Below are 21,803 nucleotides of genomic sequence, written 5' to 3'. Positions count from 1 at the left end.
CAGTTCTTACCAGCCACGCCCTAGAAATGGAAAAGGATCACCCACAGTGGCTTGCTTATAAACAGGTAGCATCCGGAACAGTCAGATTTGCTTCCTCAGGCCCCATTTTTTTGTGCCACTTACTTTAGCACCTCCTCTTTTCACAGGCTATGACTACTCTGTAGAAATTGCTGTGGTTCGTATATTTGTAATTTTAATAAAAAGGCAAGACTTTTGGGCCCAGCATCTTTGTGTTTTTGCTCTGTAGTGCCTACCACCCTGAAACTGTGCCTGCCTGCAATGCTTCAGAGCAGAGAAGATCTACTCAGAAGCAGAGAGTACATTTAGAGTCAGAAAAAGAGAAGATGTTAGGAAGATAGATTTTTCCATCACTGGGTTGATAGAACTCCAAGGAAGCAATGCCAACAGTAGGTCAGGACTGGCCTTTCCAATATGAGATGTCTTTTGAGCTTGCCCCAAGGACAAGTGATTAGCTATAGAGAGCATCTGTGTGTGTGTATCTAATCCATGTTCCACAGTGTTCTGGAAAGTCAATCCTGCCTTGCCGCGACTTTTGTACTCCTGCCATCTTCCCCATGCTGACCGTCTCCAGGGTGAGCATCCTAAACCCCACATATGCTGAGATCACCCTCCCTTGCCTGAGCCTCCAGTGGCTCCCCATTGCTGACAGAAAAAAATGTAAACACCTAAACTAGGTGAATAGGTGGCCTCTGATGTGGCCTCTGCCTGCCTCTCTGGCACCTTCCACCTTTTTCCTCCTGCAGTTAGACACTCATAACACTGGCTTTGTGGAAGTCCTAGTGAATCCTGTGCTATTCCTCAGCCCTCCATCATCACTCACATTTTTGGATCTGCCTGGAATGACTTCCCTCTTTCCCATCCCCTCTCCACCCCTCCCTTTTTCCTAGTTGGTTCCTACCTATTCGTAAACATTCTACTCTAGCCTCATCTCCTCCAAGGAGCCTTCCCTGACTGCCATTCTCCAAGGTTCTGGACCTCTGGAGTGGGACTGAATCTATTCATCACTAATTCTGGGTTTTTTTTTTTTTTTTGAGGTGGGGTCTTGTCTTGCCACTCAGGCTGGAGTGCAATAGCACAATCTCAGCTCATTGCAATCTCTGCTTCCTGTGTTCAAGTGATTCTCCTGCCTCAGCCTCCTGAGTAGCTGGGATTACAGGCGCCCACCACTACACCCGGCTAATTTTTGTATTTTTAGTAGAGACGGGGTTTCACCATGTTAGCCTGGTCTTGAACTTATGGCCTCAGGTGATCCGCTTGCCTCGGCCTCCCAAAGTGCTGGGATTACAGGCGTGAGCCACTGTGCCCGGTAGGATCTTAGGCTAGTTCCCCATCTCCTTCAGTCTTTCATTCCTCATATACAAAATGGGAATATTTATGGTTCCTCTGTCATGAGAGTGTTCTGGGAATCAATACCCATGAAACATTTAGGACAGATAGTGTCTGGCACTTGAGAGGCCCTCAGTAAATGTTACTGTTCATAGTCATTGTTGTAGTCATCAACTGGATTACAAACGTCTGTCTGTCACTGAGGTCCGTGAAGACAGTAAGCTCAGAACACTTCTTTTCATATCTCAGTACCCATCCTATAATAGAATATTAGCATGTCCATGGAATGATTGTGAAAATGGCTGCAATTTGAGGAATATTCTCAGACCAGCAGCTTTTCCCGGGATACCGAGCACCAGAGCTTGACTAGCAGTAGGCTACTGATCTGGAAATTTCTGTTGGAGTGGTGACTCCCTGTCCAGGTGAGGCGGGCCCAGGGCAGGGCAGGGCAGAGCTGCCGACGGGCAGTGCTGGGTCAGGGATGGTGGCCAGCTGTGAAACCTCTGCTTTTGTCACACTCTCTAGGGAAATGGCCAAGGACAGAAACCCTCACAACTGCTGGGGTTTCATGGGGCACTTCGTGTTCCAGGAGGCACAGGCTGGGCTGTTCCAACTTCCAGAGGAGGCTGAAGGACTGCCTTTTCATACTGGGTCCACTGTGATTGAGTGGGGGCTACAGTGATATTAGCTCTGCTCTTTATTCAGGATTCTGTGGGCCAGCACCACCATGTGCTCACTTTGTAAGGCCAGGTGAGTTTAGAAAGTGACCCTGCCTTTCAGAGGGTTCTTGCTGAGGCCACAGTTACATCTGTCCCTGCCCCCTTCAGGAGGAGCTTCTCTCAAATGAACCTTTGCTTCTCTGAGATCACTTGAATATTTCTATTTTGCGTAAACAATACAAATCATTAACTGTTCGTGTTTCTTTTTTTTTCTTTTTTTTTTTTTGAGACAGAGTCTTGCTCTGTTATCCAGCAGGCTAGAGTGTAGTGGCGCGATCTTGGCTCACTGCAACCTCCACCTCTCAGGTTCAAGCGATTCTCCTGCCTCAGCCTCCTGAGTAGCTGGGATTACAGATGAGCACCACCAAGCCCAGCTAATTTTTGTATTTTTAGTAGACACGGGGTTTCACCATGGTGGTCAGGCTGGTCTTGAACTTCTGACCTTGCGATCTGCCTGCTTTGGCCTCCCAAAGTGCTGGGATTACAGGTGTGAGCCACCGCACCTGGCTCATGTTTCTTGGGCCTTGAAGTAACAATGTAAGATACCTCCATACTGCTTTCTAATTCCACCCCACCCAGGTTTCCACTTTCCTTTTAAATTTGTATTTCACAAGGCCCTAAGTTTTTGTTTACTTTTTATGCTTTTGAAATGCATTCCTGCATCCTTCAGTACCTTTAGGCAAATAAACAACAGAGCAGCCAACTAACACACAAATGAGATATAACAACTTCCTCCAGGAAGATATTGAACATGTGCCTGCTTCTGTGTAGTGGACTGATTATACGCAAGGGCTTGATCTGGGAGTTTTGGAAGATGGCCGCAGAAATCCACGTGGAAGTAATAGTTACTAATCTCCCCCCAGATCCCCCATCTCGTGGCTGCACTTTGCCATGGAGCCATTCCTGTGCAACGTTCCAGGAAGCTCCATTTCTCAGTGTGTGCTGGCGCTGGGCAGGCTGGGCATCATGAATCACTGTCTTATTGGGGGCAATGCCAGTTCCTGTCTTACCTTTATTCCTTGGCCAAGGCTTTCCAAGGAATTAATATCCAGCCCTTCCTTGCAGGCCTGAAGGCAGGAAATCACCTTCTGGCTTTCCATTTTGCCAGGGCGGATGGTGAGACTGGCCAGGCTGCCATGAAAGAACTGAGCAAACCGTGGTTTGGTGACTTCTCCTCCTGAAAACCAAAAGAAAAAACAAAACGCCGTCATTTGCCCTGTGGAGACCAGGTAGGAAACAGCACCTCAAGGCACCACTTGGCCATGCAGCCAAAGATGCCCTAACTGTGTGTCCCCTGAACCTGAGCTTTTCCTTCTGAGTGATGAACACATTAGCCAGAATCTCAGTAAGAAGTTAAATGCTACTAATGCTCTGGCACTCCCTGGCTGCACCAGATTTAGGAATCCTGGCATTTCTCAATTGTAAAGGTTATTTTCAAGGGTACACTGTCTTAGGAGATGGGACGAGTCTCATGAGTGAAAATAGGAGGGAGAAGGAAGCTGTTACTGATTAAACTCCAGGCCTGCTTTGTGCCAGTCTCTGCCAGGAACTTCGTTTGAACAAGCCGGCAAGCATGTGGTGGCATTGTTCTCACCTGGCAGGTGCAGAGCCCTGAGACTCAAAAACATTACTTTCCCCAGGACATATAGCTAAACACTGGAGCTGATGCTCTAGTTCTAGTCTGTCTACCTCAGAGCTGGCATTTGCTTCCCTACATTCCACTGAGAGCTTGGCATGCGACTGAGGAATCCTAGAAACGCTCCATTTATGAGCTCTGGCTTTCCCATGATGTGTCGATTTCACACGTGCTTAAGTTCAAGGACTTTGACCTAAAAGGCCTCCCTGATTCCATTCTACCTTTGGCTTTCCTCTCATCGCCTGCTTTCTGTCTGCTACCGCACTCTCTCCTGGCTGTGCTGAGGCCTGTGGGAGCTCAGGTCCACTTCTACCCGTGTGCAAGTGTTCCAAGTGCTTGCGTGGCAACGCCAGCTTGAAATCCACTCCCTCCTCTTTTCTCTCTGTTTTCCAAATACGATCTCTGAGGTCCATTTGAAGCCTTGCCTCCCCTAGGAGACCTTTGTCACTAACCTTACTGAGCACAGGCCCCTTCCGTCTGTGAGCAACCTTCTCAGCCTGGATCTTGTATTCCTGTTTGTTCGGAGAAGAATAATGCATAGAAAAGATGGACCTGGGTTGAATTCCAGCTTTGCTAGTTTCCCAGGAAGGCTTCATAAGCTCCCTGGGCCTCTGTTTGCTCGAAGGCACACTTCTGGGTTTTGCCTTCAGGTTCTCCTGGGCTCTCTTGGTGGCTCCTTCAGTTTCCCCAATGCCTGGCTCTTGCAACACCTGGTCAGCAGCTTCCCAGCCCTCTTTGCTGCTAGCAGTTGCTAAGAGTGTGCTCCTATGAGACACCTTCCTGTGAAAGGCTTCTCCGGCTCCCTAGAGGGCAGATTTCCAACAAATGACATCCCTGCAACTTCTCTGCTATTCTTCAAGCCATGCTGTGCCAACAAAGTCTAGATCTCAGCTTGGGGGCAGGCAGGCTTTCCCTGGGATGCTCTATCTCAGCCCTGAGGGTAGTGGATGGTCCTTATAGATTCTATTCCTATGTTCTTTAGAGTTCTCTTTAGAGTTCTTACCCACTAATTCCGAGTTACTCTAATCCCCTTATTCATTTTTTCTGTTGAAATTATAGTTTTCTCTCTCCTGATTGAATCCAGATCCATATACCTTCCACACCTGCCCATATGCCTTTGCTTAAACCCATTCCTCTTCACACTGAGACACCACTCCCAAATAACTTACATTAGGCAAATCTCACAGTTCCTCAAGGCCCCTTAAGACTCCTGTTTCCTGATGCACATGGAAACCCTCCATGATTCCCCTCTGCCCACCATGTGGCTCCCTGACCTGAGCCCCCTCCCCTACTTACCCTTTTCCTGCCTGGAGCCCCACCCCACCCGGATCTATTTTAGCATACCCCTCATCACCTGGCATTGCTAGCTAATTGTTTACAGGTATGTGTTTATGTCCTCAGTAGCCTAAAATACGGTGTTTCTTAGCCTTGGCTACACATTTTAATCATTTGGAGATCTTTAGAAAGACAAACTGATGCCTGTTGCTGGGTTACATCCCTAGGGATTCTGACTTAATTGGTATGGGGAGTTTTGAAAACTTCTCAGGTGAATCGAATGTGAAGTCAAGGTTAACCACGGGCTACAGCTTCTTGTGGGGTTGGGCCTTGCGCACTCCTCTTGTGATCTCTATCCTTTGTGCACCCGCAGCCTTAGTCTTGTCGCTCTGTGCACACTGGTCTAATTTATTAGTCAGAGTCTTTCTCTCCTGAATAGCAGGGATCACTCATGCATTATTCATTTTAATGAAGACAATGCTGAGCAAGTTTTAGGGGCTGAGTGCTGCAACAGGCACTTTGCGTAAGCCGGCTCATTTATTCCTGTCAGCAACACTGGGCATCTTGTGTCTTCCTGGCATCCTGCACCGTGCCTGGCACACAGCAGACGTTTTGTAATTGTTTGCTTGAATTGAAGGAGATGGTGAGTTGAATATCAGCAGAGTGGGGGGCATTGTGGTTCCTTCCAATATCAATCTCACTCCTTCCCTCTTGCAAAGGCAGTCCTAAAGTTTAAGGTATTGACTCGCGCTCCAGAGACAGACTCTTTAGTTCAAGCTAATTAGATTATTCCATCCCTATTACACCCGTGATAGATTGAGAGGTGGACCTGGGACTTAGGATGAAGCCATCACTTGGCAATCAATAAGTCACAAGAATTGATCCAGGAAGAATCATGAGACCAAATTGAGGCCAGTATCATGAGATAAGCTGATTGTCAACCTCTGCATAAAAAGCTTCAATTTTTCCTCTTAAAGCTTCTGGAACAAACTCTTGCCCTCTTTCCTGGAGACAGTTATGGGAAGATGGCAGGTCGGCTGTTGAAGCTATCTTGCCAGCAGACCGGCGATGACCAAGGCCCTGCATGGAGGAGGGCAGTGCCAGGAGAGCCCCAGCAGGGAACAGTGGCGCCTGAGCTGCCCTGCTCTGCCTTGGGACATTCTCAGCCTGGGGTGCCACTCATCCACCTTTATGGATTTTGACCTACAGTGTTGTTACCTGCCACCCAAAGCATCTTTACTTTGGAAATAAAAGAATAAGTTTATTTTGAGGTACTCAGTTTACAAAAAGCTCTAAACAGATTTGACTTTGAGGAATTGGTTGAGATGACCCATGGCTGTGGGGAAGCTAACTGGGGTCTGATTTAAGTCCTCAATGTTCCCATGCATAAAGTGCTCCTTGAAGCCATCAGCATGTTCCTGTTCCAGCAAAGGGGCATCTCTGTTGATCTGCAGGCAGAGGGTGTGAGCCTGTGTGTGGATGGTGGTGCTGCCACTCTTCAGGGCATCAAGTTGGTCATCTCATTTCAGCCGCCTCCTCCTTGGAGCAGGAAATCCAACAACTATTATTTACTGGGCATGCAGTATGTACCAAACACCATGTGACATACTCAGCATACATTGTTTCATGGAATCTTCATAAAACTGCTGGGAAGCAGATACTCATCTATAGTTACAGATGAACAAATTTAGGCTTAGAGAAGGGAAGTAGGTGGCCAAAGGCCACACCAGTACCAAGTGGTGAAGTGTGTGTTCCTATAGTGTGAGTACATTCACCCATGCGCAGAGCAGAACCAGCTGAGGTTGCCTGGTGGTGCCAGGCAACCGGGCCTAGACTGAGACTGAGAGAATGCCCATTGGGATCTGTCCTCTAGCCCTCTTCAACTGCTCACTCAGCAGCTTTAGCTTCAAAGGCCAAACTTTGCCATCGTTTTGAATGCTAAGACAGTTTCCTACCAGCCATCTTCTCTCAGCAAAATACACTCCCATTCTGTATGTTGACTCAATATCAGGTGTGTGATATACTCCATTTACCAGTGAAATTGATTCAATGAGCATTTATCAATAGGAGGACAGTATAAAATTTGAAATTTATTTGCACTCGGGTGGCTGTGATGCAGGATTTTTTTTAAAAAGGTACATTTAAAATCTCTTTCCTTTGAATATCTAGAGTGTCTTGATAGACCACATGACTCCTTTGTTGGTCAACATTTAGACATAAACATGCTTATGAATCATCTTAAGGAAAAAATACCTGATTTTTTTTCTATAAAGAATCTTCTTTAAATGTTTGCTAACATGATTTTGGATTCCTGATGCTAGATCTGCACACATATTTAAAGCATTTTCTGTATGACTGGCCTTCTGTTAGATTCAGTTAATTTAAGATGTGAACCATGGTCTTCAGCAGCTTACATTTATTTGAGAGAATAACATAAAGGCACTGAAAATAAAATAAAAATGGGAGTAAATTGCCAGTATGATAGATGTTCTAAGGCAGGACATGATTCATTTCCAAACAATTGACGTAGGCAACGTGTCCAACAGGTAAGAGGGAAAAAAAATAACCATCATTTGTTAGACCCTTGAAACATGACAAGCTCTTTCACATGCTACTTTATTTAATCCTTAATCCAGAGGGATTGTATTTTTGAAGTGTTAGCTTCTGTTCTTTTAATTTTTCCTAGTTGTTTCTTCTAGCTTCCTTTCCATCTAAATACCCTGGCTTTGAGCTCATTGTCCCAAGGAGGGTCATGGCAGAGAGAAGAGTAGAAGGGACCTGGAGCTGGCTCAATGCTGGGAGAAAATGTTCAATTATACTGGGCTCTGTGGACGCAGAATGGCTTAAGCAGCAACTCCCAGTAACTGGTATCAAGTTTGCTAGAATATGGTTGTCTTAAAAAACAGTTGTGTTTGGCAAACACAATTTAATGTAGCCTATCTTATTCTCAGAGTTTCCATCAGGAATGAAGAGCTGCACACTGATTCCTCCAGATTCCTTTCATTTGAGAGGTGGGGCTCATGCATGATAAATACAGCTTTTGAACCACTATCTCTCTCTCTTCTAAGTATATTTTGAGGTAAAAATATGCATGCCTTGGCTAGGTGTGGTGGCTCAGGCCTTCAATCCCAGCACTTTAGGAAGCCAAGGAGGACAGATCATGAGGTCAAGAGATCAAGACCATCCTGGCCAACATGGCAAAACCTCGTCTCTACCAAAAATACAAAAATTAGGCATGGTGGCACGTTCCTGTAGTACCAGCTATTCGGGAGGCTAAGGCAGCAGAATCACCTGATCCCAAGAGGCAGAGGTTGCAGTGAGCTGAGATTGTACCACTGTACTCTAGCCTGGTGACAGAGTGACACTTCATCTCAAAAAAAAAAAAAAAAAAAAAAAGCATGCAGCTATGTAGTGTGAACATACGAAGTCTCTTCCTGTCCAAAGTGTGTTCAGGATGCTGCTGTTTTTTCCAGCTGTCATTCCCATGGCTATTTAGTATGAGAAACACACAGAAAGGAGTGGGGGCCATGTATCATCTTTGCTGGGGTTGGATGCTGCTCTGTGTATGACTGCTTCCTGGGGATGCCCCTTGATGAACACAATTTCATGGATGCTTGAGTATCAATTGTATGCAATGCAAATAACGAGACCATTTGAAATCTTGCTTTCTCTCACTTCCTCATTGCAGTGATGGAGATAGCTATGGAATGTAAAGACTAAGTGAAGTGTGTAATAGACCCCTGTAAGTGCAGCTTTAAAACTCTGTCCATACAGTCCAGGGGGAATGCTCACACAGCTGTAGGCTGCAGGTGGCTTGTGGGGACAGATGACCTGTCATCGTGGCTGGCCGTGACACACTCCCACAGCCTTTCTCAACCCTTTCATTTTTATGAATCTGCCTCTGCAGCCTTTCCAGCAAATATTTCTATAGCTTATTAGTGAACGAAACATACAACTTAGGGATGACTACAAATGTCAGCTCTCTGGGGCTGAGAACCTAAATTCATGGAGCTGGAAGGGCTTTCATATATTATCTAGACTATTATTTTATTCTACACATAAAGGAACTAAGGGCCTGAGAGAGGAAGATGCTGACTTCAAAGATCTAGAGCAAATAAGCAGCAGTGGAAGGTTCTGGAAGTCTCTACTGACTCCAAATTCACTCCTCCCCCCATTAAACATGATGCCTGATGGGCCTGTAGTTAACATTAGTCCTTAGCTTGACCCTGTCCAATCTGTGTGAAAAATCCCAAGGGAGTTTGGGTAAATCTGGAATCCTCTGGCCTTCCTTACTTGGCTGTGGTGGCCCAGCAGCATACGTAGGAGTGAGGCCTTTAGTGGCATAGACCTGCATTCAAATCCAGCTCTACATGACTCACAGCAAGGTACTTATCATCCCTGAATCCCAGTTTCCTCATTGGCAAAATGGGGGTCATACTTATGCTTATGCATCAGGCTGTAAAGACTAAATGAGAACACACATAAGATGCTCAGCACTGCGCTGGCTGTATACAACTCAGACTCAGCAGCCAGTGATACAGAGCAAAGTGCCAAGGAACCCCAGGATGGGATATATCAGGTGAGTTTTCTGTCTCTATTTTCAGGGTCTCTTTCCTTCTCCACTGTGTGTCTCTTAGAGACGATACTGTTTTTGCTCTCAGACCCTCGTCAAATCTTCTAATTAATCACATCTTCAAAATATGATACAAAGTTAAAAGTATAACTCAGTGATACCGTGTTTCCAAACATGATTCACTGAACTTTAAACTTGATTTTAATCTGTATCATCTTCAAACCAAATGCACCCACATGTCAAATGGACTCCAGAACCTAAAAAAAATCTTTTCTTGATTTTTAATATAGACAATATTGAGACATCTTTTTAGTTACCTCTGTGTATGCCAGACCATGAGCCACGTGTCTTTGTCAAAATAGCCTCAAGAATAGGATATAATTCTACAAATGTTAATTATCAACCTTCTATATAGGTCCTGAAGTCAAGGAAGGCAGAGGAGAGGATCTCTCAGAGCAGCTAGCCCTTGCCCCCTACAAACTCTTGACCTAATAGGGAAGAACTGCATTAATAACTCCAATGAGATGTTTCATAGAGTGAGTTCTATGGCTGCATAAGATTAAGGAACCTGAATCAAACTCAGATTGCTTTACTGGAGTGCTCTTGAGAACCTTATTTTAATAAGTGAACATGCAATTATGATGACTCTCAAACGTGGTAGTTTAGGAATGGCTTAAGCTGTTTCCCCAACTTGACCGTGGCCTTTTTGTGAAGGGGTAGGACTGGAGCTTCATGAAGAACTCCTTGGAAAACATGACCTGAATGTAAAGCAGACTACGCTAGAATGTGCCTCTTTCTTCCTGCTGTAGACACCCTAGGGACTCAGGATAATTTCAACACAGACTTTATTAAGATAATTTTGTACGAAATTAGACCAAGCTTATTAAGTGAAGGCATGCACTCCAAGCCTCTGTACTAATGCTATTGTCTGGCAGAAAAAAATGACCTGAAAATGTACAACCACATGATCTCAGGACTACATGAGGCTCCAGTTTCCTTATACCCACGCATCATACATTACTGCTTACTGCAACTCTCGGGGGTTATTTCTGCCTTCTTATCTCTTTTTGACCATTGCTATTTGCTTTGGCTTCTCTCAAAAGCCACAATGAGCATTTTGCATCTCTCTACAGGCTCTAATATTTAGAAACAGCTTCTCTACATCCTGCTGCCTTATTTGTCAAGTAGAGGGTGGGATTCAGCAACACCAGGATCCAGGGTAGAAAGCCCTTCTTATCTAAGACTAGAGGGAGGTGTCATAGTAGGAGTAGGCAAGGCTGGACACTCTAGGAAGGTCACAGCCCACAACACTGGAGGACAGTCCCCTGGCAGAGACAGGGACTGAGGCAGTTGCCAGAGGGGAGTCACAGGTAGCCTACCCTGAGGTGAGATCGCCACCAAGAGTAGATGAGGGATCAGGCAAGGAGCAGGGTGGTAGTTTTTTGAGAAAGTGCTTAGAACTGTGCTTCTTCAAACACGCTTGGCCTTTTCATTAATGGCTAACACAAAATAGGTAAAACAGAGTCGCTCTGGTCATGGCATGGGGAGAGGAGCCTTGGACCTCCACGTGCTGCAGCATCTCCTGGAAACCCCAGGGCTCCCTCAAAGCACTAGTCTGGCACAACTGGCAGCCTCCCTGACTCACTCCCTTGCACAGCTGGGTTATAGTACCTGGGCGATCAGGCCCGGTTTAGAGGTCCAGAAATGAGGCAGATGTGAGTATATAATATTTATAGTTTATGAGTAGAACATGAATTTTTGTTCTTACAAATGGGATAAGTAGCCTGTAATTCCAGCACTTTGGGAGGCCAAGGCAGGCAGATCATGAGGTCAAGAAATCAAGACCATCCTGGCCAACATGATGAAGCCCCATCTCTACTAAAAATACAAAAATTAGCTGGGTGTGGTGGTGCGTGCCTGTTAATCCCAGCTACTCAGGAGGCTGAGGCAGAAGAACCACTTGAGCCTGGGAGGCAGAGGTTGCAGTGAGCCAAGATTGTGCCACTGTGCTCCAGCCTGGCAACAGAGCGAGACTCTGTCTCCCCATCTCAAGCCAGTTAGAAAGGCGATCATTAAAAAATCTGGAGACAACAGATGCTGGAGAGGATGTGGAGAAAAAGGAACACTTTTACACTGTTGGTGGGAGCGCAAATTAATTCAACCATTGTGGAAGACAGTGTGGCGATTCCTCAAGGATCTAGAAATAGAAATCTCATTTGACTCTGCAATCCCATTATTGGGTATATATCCAAAGGATTATAAACCATTCTATCATAGAGACGCATGCACACGTATCTTCATTGCGGTGCTGTTTACAATAGCAAAGACCTGGAACCAACCCAAATGCCCATTGATGATAGACTAGACAAAAAAAAATGTGGCACATATACACCATAGAATACTATGCAGCCATAAAAAACGATGAGTTTGTGTCCTTCATAGAGACATGGATGAACCTAGAAACCATCATTCTTAGCAAACTGACACAAGAACAGAAAACCAAACACCGCATGTTTTCACTCATAGGCGAGTGATGAACAATGAGAACACTTGGGCACAGGGAAGGGAACAACACCCACAGGGCTGGGGGGCAGGTGGAGGGGAGGGGAACAGGGACAGCAGAGAGGAGGGGGAGGGACATAGGTGGGAGGGACGGTGTGGATGGAGACAGCAAACCACCATGGCATGTATGTACCTATGCAACAATCCTGCAGGATGTAGGACGTGCACATTTATCCTGGATGCAGAAGTGATAGCAAAGAGGTGTGTACTAGCCACAGCTACACAGAGGAAGAGGACCTCTTTTGTGATGCTAGGTTCATCCCGACTGCACAAACCTTTCCCTACAATTAAGAGAGGCCACATGCTCTAGGCCCTTCTGGTAACATTTCTTAAATGTAAAAGAAGTCTCATTTTTTTTAATTGCTAGACTACATATCAATGGAAATGAAGTTTCAGTGATTATTTTGGCTTTCAAATTGGCTAAACAGACTACTAGTCTAATTGGGGTTGCAGAACACCCCAGCCACAGTGCTAGAGCCAGCTCCCAGGAGATCCCAACAAGCTGCTGCCATCAAACCATATTCTATTCCCATTGTTAAAGCCTCATTGGAAGTTTCACAGATGGGAGCTAGTTCCCTTGCCAACGTCAAAAGCACCTGAAACTCCCCACAATTGCAAGCCCAAAGGCAATTAGAGGTTCACACAGAGAGCTTATACTATATATATATAAGTGGACTTCAGAAGGTTTAGAAGCATGCAGAGATAAGGGCTGTATCACAGGCCATTAATTTCACAGCAGCATGTCTCATCGAAAGATCTTTTGATATGTTCATCCAAGACAAAAATGTGGCATCAAGGAGGATGTGAGTATTTGTGGGAATCCAGGCTCTTTAACAAAGAAGTGTGGTGTCCCAGGGTTTGGTCTCGACTCCTTTTCCCAGACTCCACTCCTTCTGGCTCATATAAGTGATAAGGAATCCTGAATACATGTATGCCCAACTTCCCTGCCATAGCACACGGTGTTGCCTCCATTACCTTCCTAGTGAACTGTGATACATTCTACAAAGCCTAATTTTAAAGATTTTAAGAATTTTTCCTCTGCTGAAAATTCACCAATGGGTTGTCATTTCTCTAGAGAAAATACTCAGATCTTCCAGTGGCCCAAAAGACTGCAGGATCAGGTTTCTACATCTCAAGCCCCACCTTCCAATAGCTGTCTTCTGACTATTTTCTAGCTTCATTTACCTTTCTGACCATCAGTGAACCTGTGAGGTCAGGGTCTATATGTGAGGGTTAGTCCTGAGGAAGGAGAAAAAAGTCAGTGCAAGTAAGGAGCCATGGGAAAGCCAGAAGCTAGAGCATGCTATGGTTCTGAAGACTCAATGTTGGTCTTAGATGAGAGGGTCAGAGGAGCTTGTGGAGGAGGGGACAGGGAGATGTTCTAAAATTTATGCAATCATTCAAGCAAAACTTGCCAAGCACACTAGATGTGCCTAGCATCTAGTCCTTACAGGAATTCTGTGAGGTGGGTCTTACTCTTATTTCACAGATTAAAAATAGACTACAAGCTCCAGGAAGTTAAGAATCCTCCTGGGTCCACACAGCTAGTAGACAACAAGGCTGGGATTTGATTCAGGGTCCTTTTCTTTAACCACAAAGCTGAAACTCTTTTTTATTCTTCCTTGGTGGGTCACTTAGGTTTTATATAATAAAAGATTAGCAAGAGAATGCAGCGTTCTTGTGTGTTTTCAAAAATGTTTTTGAGGGTTGTCAGACATCTCAGAAGGTAAAGGGTTTGTAGCATTTATATCAGTACACATCAGCTCCTGCCTTTTTCCAAACGTAATTACATAAGCAAAAGGACCAATTAGCAATGGAGGGACAGTGAAAAGAGCATAGGCACTGGAGGCTTGAGGTTGGCCATATTCCACTGAGTGACTTTGGGTAAACTTCTTAATCTCTGAGTCTGTTCCCTTACCTACAGATTGTGATAAATAACATTTTCTTTGAGAACTGTAAAGACCCTGTGTGTATGAAAGTCCTCCTTGCAACAACACCTTTTAAAGTTTCCACGAGGAAATGACATAAAGCACTTCTGATCAAGGTTAATTGGCCAAAGCAAGTCCCATGACGACATTTAAGGAAGATCAGTTCTAGCATATATCTGGAAAAAGAACCAAAAATACTTGGTGAACACCTTTGTCATCATTCTTTCTACCACATTCTTTGAAAATCGATGTAACTTGGATTTCCTGTTTGAAATCATTTTTTTGGAATGGCTTTTAAACAAATTGTAATAAGATATAATAGTAGTGCTGCTATTTATGGAATGACAAAGCCCTCTACAAATGTGGCCTAAAAGGATTCTAAGGAAGGAAACATCTTCCAGGGAATGGAATAAAGGGCTACAGATAATACTTCCCACCCTAAGGGAGGGATCCTTATAACATCTGGCCCAAGGGATTCCAGAATTGCTGCAGACCGAAGACTGCTGTATTTCTGTAATTCCCCCTCTTTCTTAATGAAAGAGTTTGGTCGTTCTGCCTCATTCTACTGTTGTATGGTGTGTGCATACGTGCACATACGTACATGCATGAATGTGTGTGTTTTGGCAGGGAGGGCATGGTGGTTGCATTGGTGGAAAGTAATTTGTCTTATTCATATATAGGTCTCCACATCAAATGCAACTACATTTTGGCCTGCTATGGTCCTCTGTGCATCTCACCGTGATGAAGAGATCACTTGGAATCGCTTGGAGAGCTTGGACATTGAGGCTGGAACCAGGAAGAGGTGAGAATTTGGGCATGTCCCACTTAAGGAAGGATGGGAGTATTTTCCATGTGGAAAAGAGAGCTAAATAAATATCTGTTGACCTGGTGGACAAACTATGGTGTTCATCAATGTTAATAGAGTATTTTCCATTTTTCTTCCAGATACAGTGCACATTTCAGTTTCCTGCCCTGATGTAGTTAGATGTGGCCTTATGACTTGCGTTAGCCAATGAAATATGAATAAAAATGATTGGTATCACTTGTAGGTGGAAACTTTAAGAGTTTATATACAATTTTACATATTTTCTTTTCCTCTTGCTGGGTATGCAGCCATGCAATGTGTCTGCTCTGTCTACTGACTGAGGATAAAGCAGAAAAGAGCCTTCACTGATTTTCAGTAAATATGAAGTGAGGATTATTTTAGGAACTAAGAGTTGGGGCTTGTTGTCATTGCAGTGCAACTTAGCTTATTCTTGATTTCAGTTCTTTCTAAAACCACGTTTTATTTTGTGGGGCTACTTGGGCCCTCTGGGCAGTAGGCATGTAACTCAGCAGCAGTTATTGTAGCTGGCCTTGCAGATAATAGGGACGGGTTTCCACTGCAAACTTGGGTAACAGGGATTTGGATGTGGTTTCTAAGGGGCTCTTGAAAAGAATCATGGTAAGCTTCATGGAAGCAAACATGATTAGGGCAGTTTCTTCTTATGGGTATTGTCCAGGCAATGTTCCGTAATACCCACAGGCTGGTTGTAGTGTCTGGCCGGGGCACTAAGCCACCCTGGGTGGCCATTTCTCTAATATAGTTGTGTTCAGTGGTTCTTGGTTCCTGTGCAACCTTTGAATCAGTGCCTCACTATTACTAAATAGTTTCATGAATTCTTGCCAGGTGACAGGGTCTACCTGGCATTCTGGGAAGCCTGTAACTGAAGATACTCTCATTACCAAGCTCTACTGAAATATTTGATAAACATTTTGCTATCATGTGACATGTGTCACATCAAGTAGGTGGGCTCAGCTCAAAAACGATTTCTCTTTTCTTGCCTCATTTACACCTTATCCCATTCCTGGGTCTGGAATCTCTGGTGCTTCCAGGCTGCACTGCATACACTGCTTTCCATCTTCTTTTATGTGGAGCTGCCCAGAACTTACTTTGTCCAACCTACGGGGGCATGTGTCTGTCCTAGTTCCCTCTTAGGTCAGTGGGTCTTCTGAAGGCATATTCTTATACTACAGCCCACCTCTATCCCCAGCCCCTCATGGTGAAGAGTCAAAGTCACAAAGCTTGGTAATTTCCACAGAATCTATCAACACAAGCTTGTGTCATATCTCAGAGTACTAATCTGCTTATTTGGGGAGCATTTTCATTTCCTTCTTCTCTCTTATTGGTACGTCAAAGCATACCCATCCCTTAACGGAGCTGAAACAGACTCCAGCAGACCTGAGTGAGAGACAGAAAGATTACATGAATGCTTGGAAAGGTGGGTTTCCTGATCCCAAGGAGGAGATTAGCCTGGGTTTGGGGATTAGGAGAGCGGCAACAGCACAGGAAGAGAGGAGGGGCAGACGCCTTCAAATGGGGAGGCATAAAGTGCCTCTGTCCTTAGATGAGCTGACTTTAACAGTGGCTTTCTGTGGCCTCATGGGCCAAGCGGACCTTAAGAGTGGCTTTCTGTGGCCTCATGGCTTGTGGACAAGCTGCCTACCGTAGCCCTGGGCATTTGTGACTTCCCAGAACAAATGGTTTGGGGCTTCAACAATTTGTGTGGGAATAAACGGAGATCATTGGTTCTTGATCAGGCTAGCATTCACGAGAGCCAACTAGAAGTTTTGACACAGGATTCTATACTCAGTTTTTTCTCTGTATAGACCCAGTTTGGAAATGAGTAAGACTTCAAAACAATAAAAGACATTAGCACCTCAGAGACAACCATGAAACTGCCCATGTTGATCTAAAATCAAAATAAAAAGCTTACGCTTATACATCCAGTTTGTGGATATATACTTATTTTTATATGTCCTGTATTTTTTTTTTGTAAGGGATAGTAATTTTTCTAGCCTATTCTCACACCACTTCCTTTTCCCTTTTCTCTACCAATATCTTCCAAGAACTGTTCACAAACGGATCAGGGAAAAGGGTTTCCCTTAGGATTACCTTGCCAACAAGCGCCGACTGTAAGTTGCATGGCTATGTGAGATGGATGAATGGGCCAATCGTTGGTCACCAGGTATGGTTCATATGTTGCTCCATCCATGTATAAGGTTACCACAGGAAACTCCACATTGATGACATAGTAGTGCCACTCTTTGTCACAAATCTAATGAAAGAGAAACAACATTTAAAATTGAATATACAATAAAACATCAAACAGGATTTCACTCTAAGTATGAAAAGGGAACAACACATTTTGAGCTCAACAATTTTTATTGCAAAGCACTCAAGCAATGTAACACTTGACATACACTGAAGTTATAGAAGCTCATCATTAAACATGCTGGGGCAAACTGTGGGAAAGAGAAGCACCCAAGAATCCAACCATCAGGCAGATAGTGGGTAATGGGGAGATTTTCAAGCCTTATGCTGGTACATCTGGGGAGACAGAGAAGAAACACAAGTGGGTCCTACTGGCCTGGACTCGGTGCAGAGCACCCTCTCACATACTTTTTCACCCAAGACTCCTGGTCTCAGGGCTGGGTATCTTGTGTCAAAATTGCCAGTTGATTCCGATGAGTGCTAGGCTGATCAGGAACCAAGGATCTCCCTTTATCCCCGCACAAGTTGTTTAAGCTCCAAACCCTCTGTTCTGGGAACCCACAAATGTCCAGGACTATAGAAGCCAGCTTAGTGGATCGGTGGAGATGCTGGGGGCTGGAACAGAGTCACAATACTTAACCTCAAGGGACTGAACTCATACAGCATGAGACAAGATAGAAACCAAGATGGCAATGTCTGGGAAAGGGAGACAGGAAGCATGAAAGGTGGCAAGACTGGAGAATGAGGCCGCCCTCTGTCCTATCCCTAAGCAAGTGCCTTGGGAGTCATGCTAGACTCCCCTTCACACTCCCTCTAATCCCCCTGCGCCCTCTGGAGGCCACCTCTGAAATGTCTGTCATCGATCCTCTTGTCTCCATCGACTCTGCCATCTGTGGCAGAGGAGACAGATGAGTTCTGAATGAAGGTAACCCCAAGGTGAGGGCATCAAAGCCCTCCCCACAATTCCACGCTGAATTAAATGTGTTGTTTCTCATGACTAGATAACACCAACGGGGATGCTAAATAATCTTTCTCCTTTCATTTCGAAGTAAGATTTTTTTTTTTTCCTTAATGTTCTTTTTATATTGTTCTGTGTCAAGTCTCAGAAAATTGCTCCTTTTGAAGCCCATTAGTCTGATAAAGCCTGATGAATATTTTAGGGGACTTTGGAAGGTAGGCAGAAGGGGTCCAGGCAGATCTCTCTGAAGTTCTGTTATAGTCAGTGAGAGGCCCTACCCAGTTTCCACTCCCCTCATGCTTGATGCCCTGAACCAAACCTTGGGCTAGGTGCAGGACTCTCAAACTAAGCCTGTGAGTGGGCTAGGGTGACCCCAAGATATACAGGTGGCACACAGGCCGACCTGAAGACAGAGTGCAGGGCCGATAGAATAGCAGAGAACTAAATATTTGAATCAAGCACCCAACCTAAAGAGGTAGAAGTGCCCTGGGCTTGGGGTTTGCAATCAAGGATAGCCAAGCAACAGAGGTAAATTGGAATATGGTTCACATCCTGAGGACACTGGGAATATCCAGAGGCATCTGGTAGCCCCCGGTCAGGACTGGGGTGGGGAGGAAGCGGGTGACAGTGAGGTAACCCTGACCATACCCCATGCCCTGCGGAATGTAGGCAGAGCTCAGAGAACCAACCAGACAGCACTCAGGGCCCCCCCACCCTGGCGTCCATGACCACCCTCACAGTGACCATCCTCTCTGTGTGACTGGCATGTTGAATGCATGTGCTATACGTTACAGCAATCCACATCTGCTGAACCTGGATAGAAAATAATCCTCTGGCATTATCTCATTTACAACACTTAGCATTTTTGTAGGGCAATAAAAAAAAAAAAACTGCAGAGAATTAGCAGTTCTATAACTCAACAGTAGCAGCATCCCCTCTCAACATGACATTTTTTTCCTAGGTGTTTTTTCTCCAGTTCTTCCAAAGTGTGCTCCATTGAACAATAGCCCCCATGATGCCCGGCATAAAAACAGTGATTCTCAAACTGCAGTAACTTTGCAACCTTACTGAAAAATGGAACTTCCCTATTTATGGCATTCCTATAAACATCCTGTGAAAAAGCGGCTGGGAAAGGTCTGTTTGAATCACACTTCATAACAACTTGAGAGTTTGCATGTTTCATTTAGCATTGGCACTAAAATGCCTTCAGAAATTTCATTTTAAGTAGCTGTGTAACATGGCTATACTAAATTATTTCCAGAATTAATCATGTAACAGCTATTATAAAAGTTGCTGTCATAAATTTCTTGTGTATAAATATCTGTTTGCATTCCTGATTATATCCTTAGGAAAGATTCCTGAAATGGAATTACTGGGTCAAAGGCTGGAGTAAGACTCTTGATACATATTATCAATATTTTTTTCTGCAAAGGTTGCACCTATTTATACTCCTACTCATAGAGTGTGAAAGAGCTTATGCATTGTACCCTTGCCACACAGAACACACACACACACACACACACAAAAAAACACAAAAAAAAAAAAAAAAAAAAAGCAAAATCGGGGTAATTTAAAAGGGACACATTTCATCTCATTTTAATATGGGCCACAAAAGATGGCAAGATTCATATTCTCCAAGATGAAGAGGGAGAGCATTGTTGGTGTGAAGAACAGCCTCAGCCATGAGTCAGAGGTAGGAATGCTTGGGAGCTGCCTCAGTGAGCTCCTAATTGGGCATCTAAACAATCTGTTAGCCCATACGAGGCTTATGCCTGCAGAGTTTTTCCACCAAGGAATCTATGACAGCAGCTAAAGGAAATGCCTAATTAGGGTTTTATAAATGTGGATCTATGATCAGGAAGAGACCCACATTGACCCTCTGCTAGAACTGCAGGGACAAACAGTAATTGAAAAATGATCAAGCCAGGAGGCAGCTAAAATAAATGTGTCAATTCATAGTTCAACCAAGGAGGAAGAAAAATCAGCAAAGTGACCTTTCCTGGGGGAAGAGAAGAACTTTAATTCCTGACTGTTCATGAATCACTGATGTATATACCCATCTGCACCAAGCATGTCCAAGATCCAAGAATGTCTGATACCATTCCCCAGAATGATGCCCAAGGCCTTGCCTAGACCAAAGACACATGAATCTCTGGACATCTGCAGATGTGCTCCCAAGGCAGGTAGCTGTAGCTTAGCTGGTAAGTAACTCAGAGACCAGAAACCCAGGGATACATGTTCCGGAGGGTAGGATGGACGATGCCAAAGGAGGTCTGAGTTAGGAGCACACTTGCATTTCAGTGTGAGTCGGGGGCCAGGGAAGCCTCCCATGAGATGAGAACATCGGGTAAGACATTCTCTCTATAGTTGCTGACTGGTTGATCCAAGTGTTATGTAAATGGCCAAACTAGAAGTTCTGACTTGGTTGCCGCAGGAAATCAGGTGTTTTTGAATGCAACTAATCAACATGAGATATATTCACCTATCAACTATGATCTATCAACTATTATGTCTACTAGGTGCTGTAAGAGATACAGAGGTTATGAGATATATCCTTTGCTTTCAAGATTTTCAATCTAATGGAGGGGGTGTAAGAAGTACACAAACCCTTCAAATGTAATGGGACTTGAGATAAGTGTTGCAGACCAGGTGCAAAGCACTGTGAGGTCCCAGGAAATGGAGAGATTCTTTCCAGGTTGAAGAAGGTGGAATTTAGGATGGATATTAAAGAATGGTTACTGTTTCATTAAGAATAGATGGCAAGTAATAAATTTTAAGACAATGAAGCAGAAACCTCTTATTCCTCTATTCATTCATCTGTTTTATAGTCAAAGGTAGTAGGTTTGAGGGCACATGAAGATACACACATTTACTAAATGCACATCCTACTTTGTGAACAAAAAAGCACCTGCATTTATGGAGCTTATAGTCCAGTCATGGAATTGACAAAAAGGCTTATAACAGATTGGGATTTCATATCCAGCACTGGTTTGTGCAAGATGCCATGTTAGCCCTGTCAAGGTGGATGGGGATGACAGAGTTTGGGGGTGTCAGGCTTCATTTGGGAAGGGTGAAGAGTGTGCGATAAGGAGAGATTTGAAATTAAGGACTTGGATTGCTTTTATTCTGTAGGCAATGGGAGAGCTAGAGGTTTCTAGGTGGGAGAAGGGGGTGATAGTCATAAAAACAATCAATCTTGGAACATGCTTTTCAATATTGAAGCAGCTTTTCATATTCTTCCTTATACTATTCAATCTTCACCACAACCCTATAAAATAGGAGGACCAATTCTGTCTTTGGCAGTATTAGAAAATTAAGGAGAAAGGAATGACGCAGTTTTCAAGATAATTTCTACTTTTAAATTGAGGGGTACATATGCAGATTGTTATATGGCTATATTGTGTGACTCTGAGGTTTGAGGTACAAATGATCCTGTCACACAGGTGATCATACCCAATAGATGGTTTTTCAACCCATTACCCTCTCTTTGCCTCCCCCATCTAGTAGTTTCAGTGTCTATTATTCTTATATTTGTGGTTAGCTCCCACTTATAAGTAAAAAATTTTATATTTGGTTTTCTTTTCTTGTGTTAATTTTTTTCCCTATTTATTTTATTGGATTTTAGGTTTTGGGGTACATGTGGAGAACATGCAAAATTGTTGCATAGGTACACACATGGCAGTGTGATTTGCTGCCTTCCTCCCCATCACCTACATCTGGCATTTCTCCCCTTGCTATCTCTCCCCAGCTCCCCACCCCCCACCGTCCCTC

The 21,803-nt window shown here is 44.3% G+C and overlaps 1 protein-coding gene across 1 annotated transcript in view; it reads right to left on the bottom strand.

The window, feature by feature from the left end:
* The window catches only part of CLSTN2 (calsyntenin 2), a 648,539-nt gene that overhangs the window by 16,404 nt on the left and 610,332 nt on the right, over positions 1 to 21,803 (bottom strand). Inside the window, exons 9-10 of the mRNA XM_017523717.1 lie at positions 16,976 to 17,138; positions 3,077 to 3,243 (exon numbers count right to left, since the gene is read on the bottom strand). Coding sequence (XP_017379206.1) covers positions 3,077 to 3,243; positions 16,976 to 17,138 — 330 coding nt within the window. The remainder of the gene's footprint in view (positions 1 to 3,076; positions 3,244 to 16,975; positions 17,139 to 21,803) is intronic.

This window comes from Cebus imitator, unplaced genomic scaffold, assembly GCF_001604975.1.
Source record: "Cebus imitator isolate Cc_AM_T3 unplaced genomic scaffold, Cebus_imitator-1.0 Scaffold30, whole genome shotgun sequence".
NCBI lineage: Eukaryota > Metazoa > Chordata > Mammalia > Primates > Cebidae > Cebus > Cebus imitator.
Note: the sequence above shows the minus strand (reverse complement) of the source record. Positions and strands in the feature narration are given on the sequence as shown.